The sequence below is a fragment of the Girardinichthys multiradiatus genome, chromosome 5, assembly GCF_021462225.1.
Source record: "Girardinichthys multiradiatus isolate DD_20200921_A chromosome 5, DD_fGirMul_XY1, whole genome shotgun sequence".
NCBI lineage: Eukaryota > Metazoa > Chordata > Actinopteri > Cyprinodontiformes > Goodeidae > Girardinichthys > Girardinichthys multiradiatus.
The window spans coordinates 16,895,269-16,914,305 of record NC_061798.1 but is presented as its reverse complement, the minus strand read 5'-3'; the positions used below and the strand labels follow the sequence as shown (position 1 = coordinate 16,914,305).

General features: G+C 40.4%; 1 protein-coding gene and 1 long non-coding RNA gene across 6 annotated transcripts in view; one reads left to right on the top strand and one right to left on the bottom strand.

The window, feature by feature from the left end:
- The window catches only part of ndst3 (N-deacetylase/N-sulfotransferase (heparan glucosaminyl) 3), a 70,939-nt gene that overhangs the window by 12,351 nt on the left and 39,551 nt on the right, over positions 1–19,037 (bottom strand). For all 5 annotated transcript variants that reach the window (XM_047366551.1, XM_047366550.1, XM_047366553.1 and 2 more), the window contains 3 exons: positions 3,444–3,626; positions 2,894–2,990; positions 289–412 (listed from right to left, as the gene is read on the bottom strand). In XM_047366551.1, coding sequence (XP_047222507.1) covers positions 289–412; positions 2,894–2,990; positions 3,444–3,626 — 404 coding nt within the window. The remainder of the gene's footprint in view (positions 1–288; positions 413–2,893; positions 2,991–3,443; positions 3,627–19,037) is intronic.
- On the top strand, positions 445–8,323 carry LOC124868911. Its single transcript, XR_007038427.1, has 3 exons — positions 445–2,780; positions 4,441–4,509; positions 8,080–8,323. It is a non-coding gene; the product is annotated as an uncharacterized LOC124868911 (long non-coding RNA).

Below are 19,037 nucleotides of genomic sequence, written 5' to 3'. Positions count from 1 at the left end.
GCTGCGTCTGTCAGCTAAGTAACCCATTTATGGGTCATTTTAGGCCGAAATATGTCTGTTGGCTTACACGACAGGATTAAAACCTCATTTTGAGGACACTGTTGAGCTGTTTTGAACTGCCTGAGGCATTACTGAAGTCTGTAAAAGCAGGTGAAAGCCGATAACAACCTTTCACAAAATGAAGAAAGGTGGTTTGTTATCTTTTGTTTCACCTTAGGCACTGACTAATAAAACACACAGAAATGAAAGAAGGTGTAGAAGTGTGTGGTGTCGCCTGTTGGCGTTTACCAGTCGATTCCTTTGTGGTAGTTGTTGGTGTTAAAGAACTGGACCTCCTCGAATGTCTTTGGACTAGGGAAGTTACTGGAGATGGAGGGATGCATGACCAGGAAGAGATAAAGTGCTGTCGTTCCTGGAAGAAAGGGCATAATTCATAACAGGCTCGTTAGCTCTGCTCAGCAGAGTGTGGGTTTGTGTGTGTGTGAGAAAGTGTGCATTAGGGTGTGTGTGAGAGCTGTCGTCCACTGATCCATACTGGATGATTTTTTTCCCCTTTCCTAGATGTATATGTTGCAGATAATTTACTATGGGAAAGCATGTGTGTCTGTGTGCAGAAAGATCATAGGTCTTTCCTTCCAAATGATTCAGAAGCATTTGACACCAATCAGCAGAGGGGGAAATGGTCCTGCCCTCTGTCTCACCCTCTGCAGCTCTTTGTTTCACATGGTTCCCCACTGACAAAATGGGGATTTATAGTAATCTAATTGTTTTTGGGTTACTGATGTTGCTACAATGACCTTTCCTTCCATTTGGGAGATAATCACCCAGGTAATTACTGTTTATACCTCACATCTTCACCTCTCACTCAGAAATAAATCCCTCTGTTTAAATTCTAGAAATCACATAGAGGCAATAATGCTCTGGAATCAATTTAATGTACGCAAGGTGCAAATTATATGGTGCATGTAGAAGTGCTTCAGCAAACTAGAATATTATATACTCCACAAGTCTTCTTGTTTACCATAATACTGGCCACCTATATTGATTATAAATACTCATATCTACTCTAACAGTCCATAGGGCATAGACCACACGATAATATTTTTGTCCTTTGTCACCTAAAAATTATTTCTTCCATTTTTGCAAATTATGTCACGCTTAAAAAATAAATACAAAAAGTTTACAAACAATGGCTGAAAGGTGAGAAACCTATTCAACCCAACTCGGCCCAATGAGAAACAATAATCATCATAATCACTAGCCGCAACTACGCCCGGTCTTATTACTACCAGACTTGTAGAAACAACAAATAAATTGAATAGGACCTGTTTGATGACATGAAGTAGACTAAAAGGTCTCACAAAGCAGCACATTGTGAACAAATTGAAGAACACATAAGGACCAGGACAACTTAGCCTAATGGATGGATAATAATTTCTGCTCTCTACCAACAAATCCAGAAGGAGAATGTCCTGCCATCAGTGTGTGAGGTTAAACCCGAGCATACTTGTGTTATGCATCATGACGATCCACAATATAACCGCACGTCCCCATCAGAATGGTTAAAAAAAGACTGGACTAAGTTGCCTACTTAAAGTGTGGGTTGTAACAGAGATGTTATGTCATGACCTTAAACAGACGTCTCATACGTGAAAATAGTTTAAAGGGGCCAAAATTCCTCCACAGCGTTTGTGAAAGACTACCAGTTGTGACTAACGCTTCATGGCAGCCAAAAATGGCACCACCAGTTGATGGATTTACTATTTTGGTTTGTAGAGGCCACAAAAAAGCAAATAAGTTTGATTCTAACTAAATAGAAATGTATAAGTGATTTGAGGACAGTTTTAAATCTATTTTTGACTTAGACCTAAATGTCCTTGCCTTTGTCACAAAGGAAAAGCTTTTCAACAGCCATACATCTGGCTAACTCACAAAGTACAACAATGAGTTCACAACGACTTTTTGCGGAAATTATGACATTGACATTAGAACCTGATTCAAAGCCGCCCTTTATCCGGTTGCCAAAACAGCACCTCTGAATCATACTCCAACTGCAGATCGTTACAACAACAGAACCCGCTTTGTAATGATGTAAAGGGAAACCTTGAAGTCAGACCAGCTAAATGTTCAATTTTCAGCAAATTTTATTGACAGTAGTAGGAGTTTAAAATAATGGCAGTTTCAGAGTTGAAACAGGTAAATTCCTAATACAACATATTTTTGGTAATACTGGCAATTAATAACAGTAATTAGTCAGGAAATAGGTAGAGAGAGAACGTGGAGAGACTTTTTGCAAAGGTCTCAATGTCTGGAGTCAAACCCAGGATGGCTGCATTAAGGACTAATAGCCTTCAAAGATTGGGTGCCTGCTCTACTTTTACAGCTATGCCACACACTGCCCCATTAGACATTTTTTCAATATACTTAGTATATTGTAAAGAGTAAATATTGTAACTTAGTATATTGTATAAAGTAAATCTACATATACAAATTACGTGAAACTTATAATCTAATTCATGCTTTATCTCCCCCAATCTATTTTTTTATACTTCTTTTAGAGGGGTCCAAGCCTTATGTAGGAGGCTCAAAGCCCCCAATTTCTGCCCTGTAATCTACACTCTGAATTGTCACACATGTTTAATAAGCTTCTTTATTTCAATCTCTTTCAAGGAGTCAAAGCAACAGAAAGACAGAACGGTACCTCTGTGCGTCTAAAACAAAAAGCATGTGGGTGGAAGAACAGAGGCAGGAGCCTCCTCTTTTGTCTCCCTCTGACAGAGGTAAAGGAGCATGGGGGATTACATGAAAATGCTCTGATGCAGACACCTGTGCACACAGGAGAAGCCTCTGTGTTATATGTGCATGTTTGATTCTTAGCATGTCTTCATCTTACCTGTTTTCTGTGGGCCCACCACCATGAATTTAGGCAACCTGTCGCATGTTTTCTCCTTAGACCAGATGTCTTTGTGTCGTTTGTCATCACATGGGTTCTACAAAAGGTGCAGAAAAAGATTGATTAGAGGTTGTAGAAAACAAACATGCCAGGAATCCTACCTCAGTGAGAAGGAACTATATAGAACAGAAGAATGCATAGTCTGCTGAGCCATTTCTGGCTTTGAAGACACCACAAATCCATATAAGCTGTGAATATCTTCTCAAACATTACAAAGCAGAGCAAAGGAGTCAGAAAGCAGTAACAGCTTTCAGACATTTATTTTCTGCAATAAATGTAACGGATCCCAGAAAAAAACTATAATCAATAAATACAACCTACTTTACCTATAGTTCTTTTCTTTCTTGTTCTTCATGTACCAGAAATTTGCATAGTATCTACTCAAATTTACATAACAAATTATAATTTTTCACTAACAAAATCAAACACAGAGCAGAAACAGAAAACTCAAGCCCATACATGCATGTGGCATGTACCAATGCAAACACACCTGCCAGAGTGGGTTCCTTTGTTCAGGAAAAAGCTGAAAGTACTTATGTGCGAGCTGGAGAGGTGGGAGCGTGTGGAGCTTCAGGTTCGTCCAAGAGCGAAGGAAGGAGGCCAGGTGAACGAACGTGTATAGACCCAGTCGATCGTTGCCATAGTTAGAGAGGTGGGTCATGAATATGCTGATCTGGAGTGGAGAAATAAACAAATGGCAACCAAATCAAAAATGTGGTTTAGATTATGTTGAATTGAGGTTCTGAAAAGTTGTCATCAATAAAACAGTAGTTCCCTTATAACCCTATCAAGATATTGCATATCTGGCACTGTGATAGGAAAACAGACAGCCCTAGGTTAATGAGGCTCTAGCATTGCCTTCATGGCTACGTCAGGTGGCTCCCAATTTTTTGGGGGATGTTAAAAGGTTCTGAAGGATCAGCATTTCAAATCTGGAAATAAATACATTTACTAATCAATGTTACTTAATCTTAGTTACATTATGCAGATGCTCAGTTTGCACTTTAATGAAGGTCCAGATATTTAAATAGCCCCTGATATAGTGTTGTATCCCATGGATATAAACATTTTCAGTTTGTGTTGTTTTAAATGGCTAAAACCTAGTGGCCTGTCTGACTAGCTTTTAGCCATCCATTGCTTTGAGGATTCTCTTTTCTACAAAGTCACTGTGATATGTCACCATCTACTACAGGCAGAGTTGACAACTACACATTTTTATTTTAAATAAACTGCATGAAAATAGATTTTGCTCAATGCTACGGCTGCATTTTTTTGTTTTGGCTGTGTTCTTAAAGAGACTAATGTCATTGTTAGAATACATACGCCATCTTCATTTGCTCTCTAACATCGAAAGCCATGCATCTGCAGAGAGAATTTTCCACTTGCTGCTGTCTTTAAAATGACCAGTTACAAACAGTATTGTGAAAAAAATGTTTTGCCATGAGAGCCCATACTTTCCTCATTTGCAGTGATACTTGTCTTTGCAGAATGGGAAAGTAACCAATAGAGAAAAAAGCTTGAGTCTCACCTCACAAAAGTGGCAACCCTGATTACAGGTAAGGGAACTATTTCAGTTATAATCTGCAACTGCTCCCTTATCATTACAGAACCTTATATCTCAGAAGCCAAACTGCTGCTTTAAAATTTAATTCTGAATTCTCCACATCTACCACTGCGACCTCAGTGGATGACAAACAGATTATTTCTGAGTATGTGAGTTCAGTCTTTTGGGTCCAGAGCAATTCAGCTGTCTACCGAGCATCAGCATTTCATATCAGGTGCTTTTCTTAGGCGAGATTTCATATGAAGCTTCAGCACAACATACACAGTTTCAAGTGAAAAAAAAAAAGGTAAACAGATAAAATGAGATTGATATATTCAGCGCTCCTGGTAGATAAAGCTAAGGAAGCAGCGCGGTACTCCTCGGAGGCACTGGAAAATGGGAGAGATGCGGATACACGCGGGACAGTGTGTCAGAGTGTGTTTGCGGTGGTTAATGTGTGTGGGGAGGAAGGAGACACTCAGATCGAGCAGAGGAGCGATGGAGTGTCGGCCCGGGCTATCTGTCCACGCCTCACTGCTTTTATAGGCTGATCAAAGAGACAAGCTAAGATAGCTGTTACAGACAAATGAACACACACACATACACACACTTGTGCCATACTCAGTTTTGTTCACAAAGTTATGGAAACATCTTTATATAAAACGTTAACATCAGCCATTAAGATATGAATTATTTGTTGGATCTAATGATGCTGTCTGGATACGCTTGAGTTATTGCCTATCAGTCTTTAATGTTATTCAATGTAAAAACCACCCATTCTTCCTCCCACATACACACACACACACACACATACACAAGCTAGGCTCACTTTGGAGTGTTTCACACTGACTTATATTTCACTTAATTTTCATTGATACTAATTAAAGTAATATAGAGGGTATCATTCACAAAATGTATTGGATATGGTCTGCCAAAATGTACAGAAAGTCATCAATGCAACAGGAGAAATATTTAACTTTCACCACTTTTGTGGAGCAAATCTCACCCGACACTGCAAGGCAACCAGATTCATCAAGATGGTTGCCTAAACTGCCTGAACACGACATCAGAAACAACAATGAATATTGCAAGTACACAGAGAAAGAAAGGACTACTATTTCAGTCATCAATGGGCATCTAAAAACATCAGAATATCCTTGAAATGGTATTTTATTTCCATAATACATTATACAGAACCATTTCAAACAGTGTTTCTTAGAATATTAGAATATCATATGAGATCAAGGACAAGGGATTTTAATACAGAAATTGAGAAAAGTAAGCCACAAAATGTCATGGAATGAAAATGACACAAAGAAGCTGGCTTTTTATGTAAAGCCATATCTAAGCATGTTAATTGGAAAGTTGAGTGGAAGGAAAAAACGTGGTACAAAAATGTATAGACCACATGGATAACTGAAACCTTCAGGTGATTGTGAAGCAAAGGCAATTCCAGTGTTTGTGGAAAATTCAGGATAAGAGCTACCGCTGTTGCATTCCTTGTATTAAGCCACTAATGAACCAGAAACAATGTCAATGTGTTTTACATAGGCTAAGGAGAAAAAACGTCTGGACTGTAGCTCAGAAGGCAAAATTCTCTTCTCAAATAAAAGTACATCTTGCATTTGATTTGGAAATCAAGGCCCCAGATTTGGGAGGAAAAGTGGAGAGGTATAGATTCCAGGTTGCAGTCCAGTATGAAATTTCCACAATAAGTGATGATTTGGGTAGTCCAGACAGCTGCAGTTGGTCCAATGTGTTTTATAAATTTCACAGTCTGTCAGCAGTGTCACAGCCTGGTCAACTCAATGCCATGCCACTATAATGATGTAATTCAAGTACAAAGAGCCACAACCAAGCACTGAGTGACATACGTTTCAGGAATTCAGTTGATATTTTTTACTGGTTTTAGTAATTTGATAGTTTTGGGGTTTTCATTAGCTGTAAGCTATCACCATGAAAAATTAGCTGAAGTAAATTGAGATATAATATATATTTTCTACATATCTATATAATATATTGTTTCATTATACAACTGAAATATATCGATCTGTGTGTAATGAATCTAAATAATATATAACTTTAAATCTTTGAGATTACTTTCTGAAGATCCAATAGTTTATGGATGAATGCTAATACCTTTGGATGCAATTGTATTTAGTTTGTTCCTCTTTAGCAGCAAAGGTTTGCTGTAGATATAGGGCGACACACTGTCAGAGCTTGATAGATCAGTGTCCAGCTGATCTGGAAAGCTGTTGGGAATACTGATCGCCCGTGAATGCTGATGGAAGGAATGTGTGTCAGAGTGTGAGAAGGTGAGACACAGCGGGAGGGTGAGCTGATACATGAATGTCGACTCTTTTGTGTTTTTTCAAGGGAAAAAAGATCAGAGATTTTAATGTGTGAAAGCAGATGCACATGTCAGCACATATGTTCATGCTTTTGTGCATTGCTATATGACAGCAGTTTGAGGATCTGTCACAGTCTTTCTTATAGATTTTGGGGTCACAGGACAAATGAGCAGTACCAGGATTGTATCAGTGTAGCTGATGTAAGAGCAGGATCAGGCATGTACTTAGAGGAGAACATTTGACATCTACTCCTTCAAAGCCCTCCGTTTAAAAGCTTTCAGAAAAATCTCACTTGGAATATCTATTTAAATTATGATGAAGACATGATTTAGCAGCACCCTCCAATAAAGGTGGGCAGGAGGTGATCCAAACTGTGTAGCAAATAAAATAAATCTGACTCAAGTAGATTAAAAAATCCAAAGTCTCCATTTTTGTTTTGTGCCTTTTGTGGAAAGGTAACAGCGTGATCAAAAAGTGATTTATGTTCCCTTCAAACCACTCAATAGCCTATGATGTCAGACTCTGCAGGCTGTGTGGAAACAGGTTGCCATGTGTGGTTGTGTGTGGTGTGTTTTGCAGGTGCAAACAGTTAGGACAAAGAAAGGGAGAAAGAGAGGGAGCAGGAGAGAGTGGTGGCACAAGAAAATATTCATTATGAGGCCTGAGCAGTGGTAGCCAATTTAAACAAAGGGGGGAAAGAGGAGATTATTTGTGTCTGTAATTGAAAGGTTACAGAAAAGGAGAACAACCAGAAGTACAGAGAGAAGGAATGGGGAAGTGACAAAACGAGAATAACCTTGGCAGGTGAGTCTAAGTAAAAAAAAAAGTCAAAAGCCACTTGAGAGGGTTTTAATCTCCCAACGAGGTAAAACTCCGTGGTCCCGGTGGAAGAATTTGCAGTGGCTAAGAATTCAATTAACTAAACCATCTAAACCTTTTCTCCGCATTTCTTAAACACTGGATTGCTTTGGGTCCCATATTTCCTTTAATAAAAAGTAAACTACTTCAACACAGCACTGGTCTCAAATTTTACCCAGACTGGCAGTGTATCGAAATATATAAACACAACCTCTCAGCCTATCGCTTTTAATCTTTACTCCTCGTCTTTTCTTCTTATTGCTACTGTGCAGCTTTGTTTCCCTGCTCTTTCATCAGTTTGATGTCTTGCTCTTACTTTCTAGTCTGCTCCAAAAAGTCACTTCATGTTTTTTTCCCTTCCCCTCCTCTTCCAGATCTCGCGCTGACCTAGATGCCCTAATGAAACATGTCAGCTCGACATGGAATGATGTTCTTCAAAGTACATGCATGCAATAACACGCACCATGCAGAAACTCAGGCACACAGAGTGTGTCTTGCAGGATTAAAAGAACATGTGGTCTTGTTTTACCGTTTGTGACACATTCTAATCCCCTTTAATATGATTGAATTTTTGAGTTATCACTTGATTCTTGTTTGTATCTGTTTGTCCATCCACCCTCCTGCCTGCCTGCCTGCCTGCCTGTCTGTCTGTCTGTCTGTCTGTCTGCCTGCCTGTCTGTCTGTCTGCCTGCCTTCCTGCCTGTCTGTCTGTCTGTCTGTCTGTCTGTCTGTCTGTCTGTCTGTCTGTCTGTCTGTCTGTCTGTCTGTCTGTCTGTCTGTCTGTCTGTCTGTCTGTCTGTCTGTCTAAACAGACAGAGATTTAATAAACTCTACTTAACAAACAACACACTACTGCCAGTGTAAGAGTAAGAGTAAAAAAGAGTGCCAGCATTGCCTCTCTATGCATCTGATACTATTACAAACATAATGTGACCTCCAGCTAAACCAAGTTGGAAAAATTGTTTTGGGGCATGTCTAAAAATTGAACATGTGAGACGTGATATATCCCACATGGTACGATTACTACAGAATTTATGAAGTTGCTACTCAAATGTCACCACACTGACATGATAACATTACATAATTTCATGCTAGATTATACAGACGGACTTAGTACAGTGATGAAGATGTGCTCACCTCAGTATGTAGAATGTTGGGAGTGGTTGACAGGGCAGGAGAGCTTAAGATTACTTAAGCTACATCACTCAAGAATGTGTACAGAGCTTTGAACTTTCACCCCAAGATGGTCAGGCAATTTATAAGTATTAAGGCCTTGGTATCATAGTGAAAAGCCACTTACTCTATCCTGATGCAATAAAGCAGAATTAATTTTACTTTTTTCCATCACACATGCAATATACAAACCAGGGGCACATTATAGACATAATTTGTAAAAATTACTATTTGATGTTCCACAAAATATGCTTCATTTACGTTTGGGCCCACAACAAAAGCATTTTTTTTTTTTTTTCCAACATACAAACACTTCTGTGGCAAGACTGTATTTAGTGTGACAACTGCAACACATTTAGGAAAAGCAGCTTCACAGGTCTGCTAACATGGGTACACATCTGTGCAAACCTAAAATCAGCATTAAATATGGGTTGATACTATTGGTCTTTTGTGATTGGTGCATCAGACTGAACTGGGCAAAGAGTTCACAGTATTGTTGAAAGATCACCAAAAAAATGTTTTTGACTGTAGTAGGATATTCTGCACATTAGCTTTGTTCTTCCCATTTTAACTCCCAGCAACAGAAGAACCATCAGTGAGATAACAGTATCTTAGGAATCAAAGTACACTCACCAGTTAAACATATAGATGCATAGACTAAATGCACATAGGTAATACTTTAAATTTGTTAAACTACAGCTCTTAAAATCCCATAAAAACTAGCATATAACTTGATGAAATGGACTTTGAGCAAAGTCCTTCAAATCATCAAAAATATAAACGAAATCACAAGAAAATGTAGTTGAAAGAATGCTATTTTTACAAGCATAAATGTTTTTACTGGCTTAAGATATTTCTTTGCAGCCATTCATTATTTTGTCATGTTAAGTAACTTTTGAACTGTATGTCTGATTGCCTCCTGACTACCCCTGTCACCTCACTGTTCATCTCAGCAGCTGAAGACTGTTTCCCTTTACCGACCACTTAGTTCTGCATACATTTCATCCTAATTAAATTATCATTGCTACTAAAAAGACAATACATTTTTAGTCATTGTCCCCTGTCTTCACAACCCTGCAGTAACTTTTTCTCTTTCCCACTCACAGTCCATCTCACTCTCTTTGTCACAGCAGCAGACAACTGAAAGCTATAGCAAATGATTTTAATGAAATATATTCTGCATGTTTCTGTCAACAACCACGGTCCCTTGCATTTGGGCCAGCTATTAACTGCTTTACCGTCGCTTTGTAATGTCTTCCCGGTTTGTATTGTAGGTTATTGTGTTCATTTGTGTGGATCTTTGTTTTTGAGAAAGCCTGTATGTGTTGATGAGCTGCCAAAACTTTCAGTTACGATCAGCAGGACTCCAGAGAACGAGAGGGAAGACGTGAAAATGAGACAAAAAGAGGTGTTGAAAGATTCACACATGTGAGTAAAGTCAACATACAGAGGTTGGCAATTGCTAAGATGAGAGGAGGAGAAGAAAATTTGAGAGAAACAGAATGCACCCTAAGCAGTGACAATAACAGTGACGCAAGTTGAGGGTGAGACGTGGTTTAAACACAGGAGAGGGGGAGATTGTGCTGATATTTGGTTTTCGGCTAATAAGCTTAGTGGTAGAGCTAAGCGGAGCTAAATGTCAGGCCTGATATATGTCTAAAGCTCTATTTATTCCAGCTATACACTGATATTTACAAAAAATACACACGAACACATACTTGGTGCTTTCAGTCCACAACAATATTCTCTATTGAGTGTTTGTGTTTGTGTGTCTGTGTCTGAGGGGCTATATGTGCATCATTTCCTCTCTGTATGTGTCTGGATTCTCAAGTGACACAAGTTGCCGTGACCTGAAAATTAAATCTCAACTGTCTGCCACCTTCTCACCCTGCTCCACTTGCCCCTTCCCCCTGCACCCCATCTCCTCCTGCTTTCCTCTCCCTTCTCACCATCTCTCTGACCATTTATTGGGGAATGACTTGTGCCCTTTTGGCTATTTGCAGAGTCCAATCGATTGTCGACTGTACTGTGTAATGTACGTAAGAGCCGAGCTTCGTGACCGTGCTGCACCAAAACCTTCACAGCCACATGCGCTCACACACAATCACGGACTTTGGTGGCTGTCGTTGGCAGTTTGCCAACGACAGCCACCAAATGCCAAAAGTGATTTAGAATCATTCGACAGGAAGTGGCAATGTTACCGATGGGCAGATCATCAAACAGAAGGAAACACCAGGGGGACTGCGAGCTACAGAGCACTATTGATTAGACACAAAGTGCACACACCAATTAAGCTTTTGTGTCTCTAAATTAAAACATTGCACATTGAGACACTAACATGAATCATCACTGCGCCTGTATGGGTGCAATGTGCATGTGTTTAAGTCAGGGCAGACACTTCTAATTTAGGGCAAAAATTACTGTTATGTTTATTAGCTGTTTAATTGATGATACAAAAGTGTCTCTTAGTGTCATTTTGATGGCTCTGAGGGAGAAAGTCAATAGATTAGAAATGTGAGAGAGGCAACTCTAGCAAACACAAGAGTAAATCCTTCATTCAAGTTCCCTGTCCTATAAGCAGTTAAACAAGCCCAGCTACAAAAACTTTGTGCCACAATATGGCATTTGTTTGATTGTATTAATATATTTTCTTGTCTCAGCATATCCTATCTTATCCCATCCTATCCTATCCCATCCCATCCCATCCCATCCCATCCCATCCCATCCTATCCTATCCTATCCTATCCTATCCTATCCTATCCTATCCTATCCTATCCTATCCTATCCCATCCCATCCCATCCCATCCCATCCCATCCCATCCCATCCCATCCCATCCCATCCCATCCTATCCCATCCTATCCTATCCTATCCTATCCTATCCTATCCTATCCTATCCTATCATATCCTATATTTAGGCAGTCTTATTGATATTCTTATTATCTTAGCAAGGTACCAGTGCCACAGCAACCACTAATTCTTGCATTTTGTTGTTTATAGTAAACACATGTATTCACATTATTTTTAATGCTAAAACAATAAAGTTTTAAAAGCTAGGCAACAAATGTCCAACCCACACAACAGGACTAGAAATGGCAGCTGTTATGCAGACAGATAAAATCTACCAGCCTCAATTGTTTTTTGTCCCAGAAATGTTGGCTTTAGTTGCATTGCAATCATATAAGGCAGTAGGGTTGGTGACATTTCCTGTGTATGCAAAGTCAATTTTAGCCTATTTCCTGCAGCCCCAAGAGCAGCACATTCAGTAAAATAGTTTTGCTCTGTTGTGTGTTGTGTTTCTATCAATTATAATTGCAGCTGGAGCCAATTCATATATGTGACTTGAGACAGGACATATGTGCCCTCGTTTTTGTCAGTTGACTGACAGTAAAACAGTAAACATTCAGTCCACACTCAGAAACTTATCAGATCTCAATGGGAAACAAATCATGCTAGATATCCATACTGATATGGAATGGGTAATGTGTTAGGAACAAAAGATTGCACATCATTTAATAAAAATGAAAATAATCAACCAACAGAAAGCTTAATCCAAAGTCACTGAGAAATTTAAACTGAAAAACTGAGGCAGCAGGTTAGTCCACTTAGCTGAAATGTCATTACAGCAAATTTAAATGATATTCATTATTAATATTATTATTATTAGGTTAGGTGAAAGCTAACAGTTTGTTGACTGTGGACGTTTCTTCCAACTTCGCCGCCTTGGACAACGTTCCTCACCACAGTTCATGAGGTTAAGTGTTTGGGCAGCGAAATAGAAGGATTTAGATTGAAATGAAACGTTTTTCATTTTATGAAGTTTGGTTTTGTTTGTGTTGAACTCAGCTATCTTGGTGCTAGCAGAATATCTGCAGCACACAGTTTTGTGTTCTTTGTCTGTGTGTTTTTAAAGTTAAGACAAACTTTATTTAAAGGGTGATTTTAAACACAGAAGATCGGCCATAACGCGCCGTCCGCGTTTATGCATTTTAACCCTTTTATTGGCGGTATTTTTAAAGGTGTGTGTTTGATTCTGGTGCTAAGCTATCAGCTTCTTTGTTAGCTTCAACTGCTAACAGGTAAGGACAGTGCTTGCTGCCAAATAATATTTACCCAGAAAGGTTTAGTTTTCAATCCAGTAAATAATGTGTCCCTAACATAATTTTACTAAATTTGATAACTAATTAAACACCATTAAGCCACATTTCTCCAGAAAGATTTGGCTCTTTTTCAAAATATGTCCTTAAGTGTTTTACCATTCCTTTAATAATATTTATTTAAATATTATTTTAACAAATAAAGGCAGCTAATTAGACACCGTTGAGAAATGGTCATCCAGAAGGTTGGCTTTATTCAGCAGATCATTCTTTAAAATATTATTTTATTAAATAATATTTTATCTGATCTTGTATTGTGAATGGTTGTCTAAACGTTTGCTGATTATTGCCTAAGTTGTTTCCAAGACTAACTTAACTTCATTTCCAGATTCTTCAAGATAATCCTTGGTTCTCAAACATAAATAACATTGCATGGTAATGTTGCATCACTCTTTTGGTCATGATTTTTAAACAACTTGTTTCTATTGTACATAGTCCATTAGTCTTCGTTATTCTTTAATTCTGCTTGGTAGTTTAGTTGGATTGTTTTAGCATAGTAAAGAGTTTGTTGATTGAAATATGTTTGACTTTGAGTTGACTTATTTTTGTTAATAAATTCTTGTATTTTAAGAAAATGTGTGAATTCATTCTATGTGTGTGCAGAGTTTATGCTGTTCAATAATGTCAGAGCTCGTCACACACCTTTCTATTTTGTCCTACCAGCACCTTACTGGGCTGGTATTCACAGGACAACCCTTAACAGACCAAAATATTATTTGATAAAATATTAAAATATTAATATTAAATAATATTCTCATATTCATAATCCCAACACTGCCCAGATCAATTTTTCAAACGTTTAGGTCAGCTGACATTATACTCTGATTAAAATGTGTTCTTTATATGAAAACCTTATATTTCAACAGGGATGTTTAAACTTTTTACATCTACTCTGTTTATAAAATCAGAGATTTGTTTTTTTCTATTTTGAGGCACTAGTGGCCTTCACCTTGCAAGTTGACTAACAGGAAATGGGGTGGAGAGAGAGTGGGCTCAGATCACAACCTGGTTCATCTTGAGCCCATTTTATACAGAGAGTCAGCTGCAAGACGCACAGTAAAGAGAAGCTCTGAGTGACTGTTTCAGCTCCGCTGTGTTGGCAGATCTCTGTGCTCCTCATGGGGAGAATTTGCATCCCAATTACTTCTGAGGGGGACAACAGTGTGCCAAAGGAATTAAGATAAAAAATCAGATAAAAAATGTCTATAGAAAGTTGCAGAACAACATCATTGGGGTTGAAGACCCTGAAGACATTTTCAGATCACATACCAAACTCTCAGGCTGTAGGAAGGCTCTCGAGAGGTTGGTCCTCAACCATCTTCGCCCACTGGTGGGTCTTTGTTGAGGGCACTGCAATTCACCCACCAATTCACCCATTCAACTCCCCAGACTGCCACCTACAAAGGTTCTCTGATGACCAACCCGGACTCCTTAGTAATCGTCGTTGGCGACTTTAACAAAGGTAATCTCACCCACGAACTCCCCAAATATAGACAGTTTATAAAATGTCCGACCAGAGAGGACAACATTCTGGATCACTGTTACACCACCATCAGAGATGCTTATCATGCCATCCCACGTGCTGCACTGGGCCAATCCGACCACATCATGGTCCACCTGATTCCTGCATACAGGCAGAAACTAAAGCTCTGCAAACCTGTTGTGAGGACGACAAGGAAGTGGAGCAGTGAGGCTGTGGAGAATCTCCAGGCGTGTTTAGGCTGTACAGACTGGGATGTGTTCAGGACTACTACCAACAGTCTGGACAAGTACACAGAGGCTGTGACTTCCTACATCAGCTTCTGTGAGGACAGCTGTGTACCATCATGCACCAGGGTGAGTTACAACAACAACAAACCCTGGTTCACAGCTAAACTCAGAAGGTTAAGACTGGATAAGGAAGAGGCCTTCAGGAGTGGGGACAAATACATATACAGAGAGGCTAAGTACAAGTTTGGCAAGGCAGTGAAAGAGGCCAAACGACTGTACTCTGAGAAGCTCCAAATCCAGTTCTCAGCCAACGACTCTGCGTCTGTCTGGAAAGGGCTCAAGCAAATCACCAACTACAAACCGAAAGCCCCCCACTCCATCAACAACCGACGCCTCGCCAACGACCTGAACGAGTTCTACTGCCACTTTGAAAGACAAAGGGACAGTCCTGCAACCATCCCCCACGACGCCCCCCAACAGCTGCAGCCACAATCCACCACCCCCACCTCCCCAACCTCAAGAGGGGCCTTGGCACCTCCAACCCCCACCCTGAAGTTCCCCCCACCAGCCCCCTACCCACGCCGAGGACGGCTCTTTCCATCCAGGAGAGGGACGTCAACAAACTCTTCAGGAGACAGAACCCCCGGAAAGCTGCTGGTCCGGATTCTGTCTCACCAGCCAGCCTGAAGCACTGCGCTGATCAGCTGTCTCCAGTCTTCACAGACATTTTTAACACCTCACTGGAGACATGTCATGTGCCAGCCTGCTTCAAGTCCTCCACCATCGTCCCTGTTCCCAATAAGCCAAGGACCACAGGGCTTAATGACTTCAGACCCGTCGCCCTGACCTCTGTGGTGATGAAGTCCTTTGAGCGCCTTGTGCTCTCACACCTAAAAGACATCACCGACCCCCTCCTGGACCCCCTGCAGTTTGCCTACAGAGCCAACAGGTCTGTAGATGATGCAGTCAACCTAGCTCTTCACTTCATCCTCCGGCACCTGGACTCCACAGGAACCTATGCCAGGATCCTGTTTGTGGATTTCAGCTCTACCTTCAACACCATCGTCCCAGTTCTGCTACAGGAGAAGCTCTCCCAGCTGAGTGTGCCCGACTCCACCTGCAGGTGGATCACTGACTTCCTGTCTGACAGGAAGCAGCGCGTGAGGCTGGGGAAGCACGTCTCTGACTCCCTGACCATCAGCACCGGTTCCCCCCAAGGCTGTGTTCTCTCTCCTCTGCTCTTCTCCCTGTACACCAACAGCTGCACCTCCAGTCACCAGTCTGTCAAGCTTCTGAAGTTTGCGGACGACACCACCCTGATCAGACTCATCTCTGATGGTGACGAGTCCGCGTACAGATGGGAGGTGGACCATCTGTTGGACTGGTGCAGCCAGAACAACCTTGAGCTCAATGCTCTAAAGACAGTGGAGATGGTTGTGGACTTCAGGCAGAACCCAGCCCCACCTGCCCCCATCACCCTCTGTGACTCCACAATTGACACTGTGGAATATTTCCGCTTCCTGGGAACCGTCATTTCCCAGGATCTCAAGTGGGAGCCAAACATCAGCTCCCTCATCAAGAAAGCCCAGCAGAGGATGTTCTTCCTGCGGCAGCTGAAGAAATTCAACCTGCCAAAGACTATGATGGTGCACTTCTACACAGCCATCATTGAGTCCATCCTCACCTCCTCCATCACCATCTGGTACGCCGCTGCTACAGCCAAGGATAAGGGCAGGCTGCAGCGTGTCATTCGGTCTGCTGAGAAGGTGATTGGCTGCAGTCTACTGTCGCTCCAGGAACTGTACACCTCCAGGACCCTGAAGCGGGCAGGGAAGATTCTGGCTGATCCCTCCCACCCCGGTCACAGACTCTTTGAGACTCTCCCCTCTGGCAGGAGGCTGCAGTCCATCCGGACCAAAACCTCACGCCACAAGAACAGTTTTTTCCCATCTGCCACCAGCCTGGTTAACAAAGCCCGGAAACCACCCTGACACTCTTCCTTTCCCCCACACCACCCCTTTTCTTGCTGACAGGACACCTGTAACCTGTAACTCTATGCGTTACATTAATGCTCAGCATGGACTCCTGCTTTACTTGCACTGCCATACTTGCACAATGATCACCTGCACTGTTGTACCGCTCTTGTATCTTATACTGCTCTATATTTACTCTCATTCACTTAAAACTGTGCACATATATTTATATTATATTGTAGATATGTTTATACTGTTTAATTTGTACTGTATTGCACCGACTATGCCAAAACAAATTCCTTGTATGTCCAAAAACGTACTTGGCAATAAAGCTTTTCTGATTCTGATTCTGACTCTGCCGTAGTAGAGTACAGTTGCAGGCGCAAACAAATCGTTTCGTCACCGGTGAACATCCAGGAAAATGATATTGAGATAGGTACTCATAAGTACCTGAGTGTTCACCTAAACAATAAACATCACTCCTGGACAATATGTCCCATCCCATTAAGCTAATGCAGAACTGGAGAGCTTCTTCAGTGACTGGCTGCTGCATCCTAGGTGCACAAAGCAGCCTTATCGCATATCCTTCCTCCCAGCATCAACAGCTGCTAGGAGGACTTTTATGCCAATTTATGACCCAATCTTCCCCTCCCAACATGTTCCAATCATTGTGATGGCTCATAAGATAATCATTTGAGATTATCCTGCTGTGTGTGGTGTGTTAAGAGTTATGTAGTCTGCTCGGAAGGATGTCAGAACTGCTCTGTTCGCATGCGATGTGTGGTGCTCGCCATGTGGAAGGACAGAACACACTGTAGGACCAAACCTGTTTTTTTATCTAGTTTAACACTCCTCTCTGCAGCTTCTGTACTGCTACCCACAAATTACCCTATTAAGACAGTGTCTCGCCCACAGCCAAAATTGAATAGATTAAAAAATAATCTAAAAGGAGGAAATCATGAAAATCTCATAAAAATAAACACAACTCAGAGTAAAAATAAAAATAAAACAAACGTGGCTTACTGAACATAAGATCTCTTTCTTCAAATACTTTGCAAATTAGCGATCTGATTTGTGACAATCAGATTGATTTATTTTGCCTGACAGAAACCTGGCTGTCAACTACTACTAATTATTTAAATTTCCACATTCCTCGATATACTGGGTGAGAAGGAGAAGTAGCAACCATCTTTCAGATTTATTGATTAGTCCCAGAACAATCAATAGCTACAACTCTTTTGGATATTTTATCCTTAGTTTTCCTCATCCAAATTGCAAAGCACTAAAACCACTTCTGTTTGTTGTTTTGTACCGTCCACCAGGCCCTTACTCTCAATTTTCAGATCAGTTTTCAGACCTTTTATCTGATGTAGTGTTAAATACAGATAAGGTTATTATAGTGGGGGATTTTAACATTCATGTTGACACTGAAAGTGATAGCCTAAATATAACCTTTAATGCTGTCTTAGACTCAATTGGCTTTGCTCAAAACATTAACAAACCTACCCACCTTTGTCTTCATTCTCTGTAAAGACATAACAATATTTTCTCATAACCCTGTCCTGTCTGACCATTTTTTAATAACCTTTGAGTTTAATTTAAACGAGTAATCCACACCTGAAAGAAAATTTCATTATAGTAGATCATGCAATGACCTGTTTGAAGAGTTTCAGTCAGGTTTCAGAGCTCATCATAGCACTGAAACAGCTCTGCTGAAAGTCACTAATTATATTCTTATGGCCTCAGATAATGGACTTGTGGCTGTACTGGTTCTGTTAGATCTCAGTGCTGCATTTGATACAGTCGATCATAATATTCTCTTAGAAAGGCTGGAATATGCTGTAGGGATCAGAATCAGAATCAGAATACCTGTGGAGTACCACAGGGTTCAGTACTTGTGCCAATTCTCTTTACTATATATATGCTTCCAATAGGTAAAATTATCAGGCAGCATAGGATAAATTTTCACTGTTATGCTGATGATACTCAGCTTTACTTATCCATAAATCCTGATGAGCCCAACCAGTTAGATAGACTACAAGCATGTCTTTAAGACATAAAATCTTGGATGACTTTAAATTTTTTGCTTCTAAATTCAGACAAGACAGAAGTTGTCGTCTTTGGACCGGAGTCTAAAAAATGAACTGCTTAGTCAATCATTTAACCTGGATGGCATTAAGTTGACTTCCGGTAATAAAGTAAAAAACCTTGGTGTTATTTTTGACCATGACATGTCATTTAAATCCCATCTTAAACAGGTTTCTAGGATTTCCTTCTTTCACCTCCGGAACATTGCCAAAATTAGAAATATCCTATCCAGG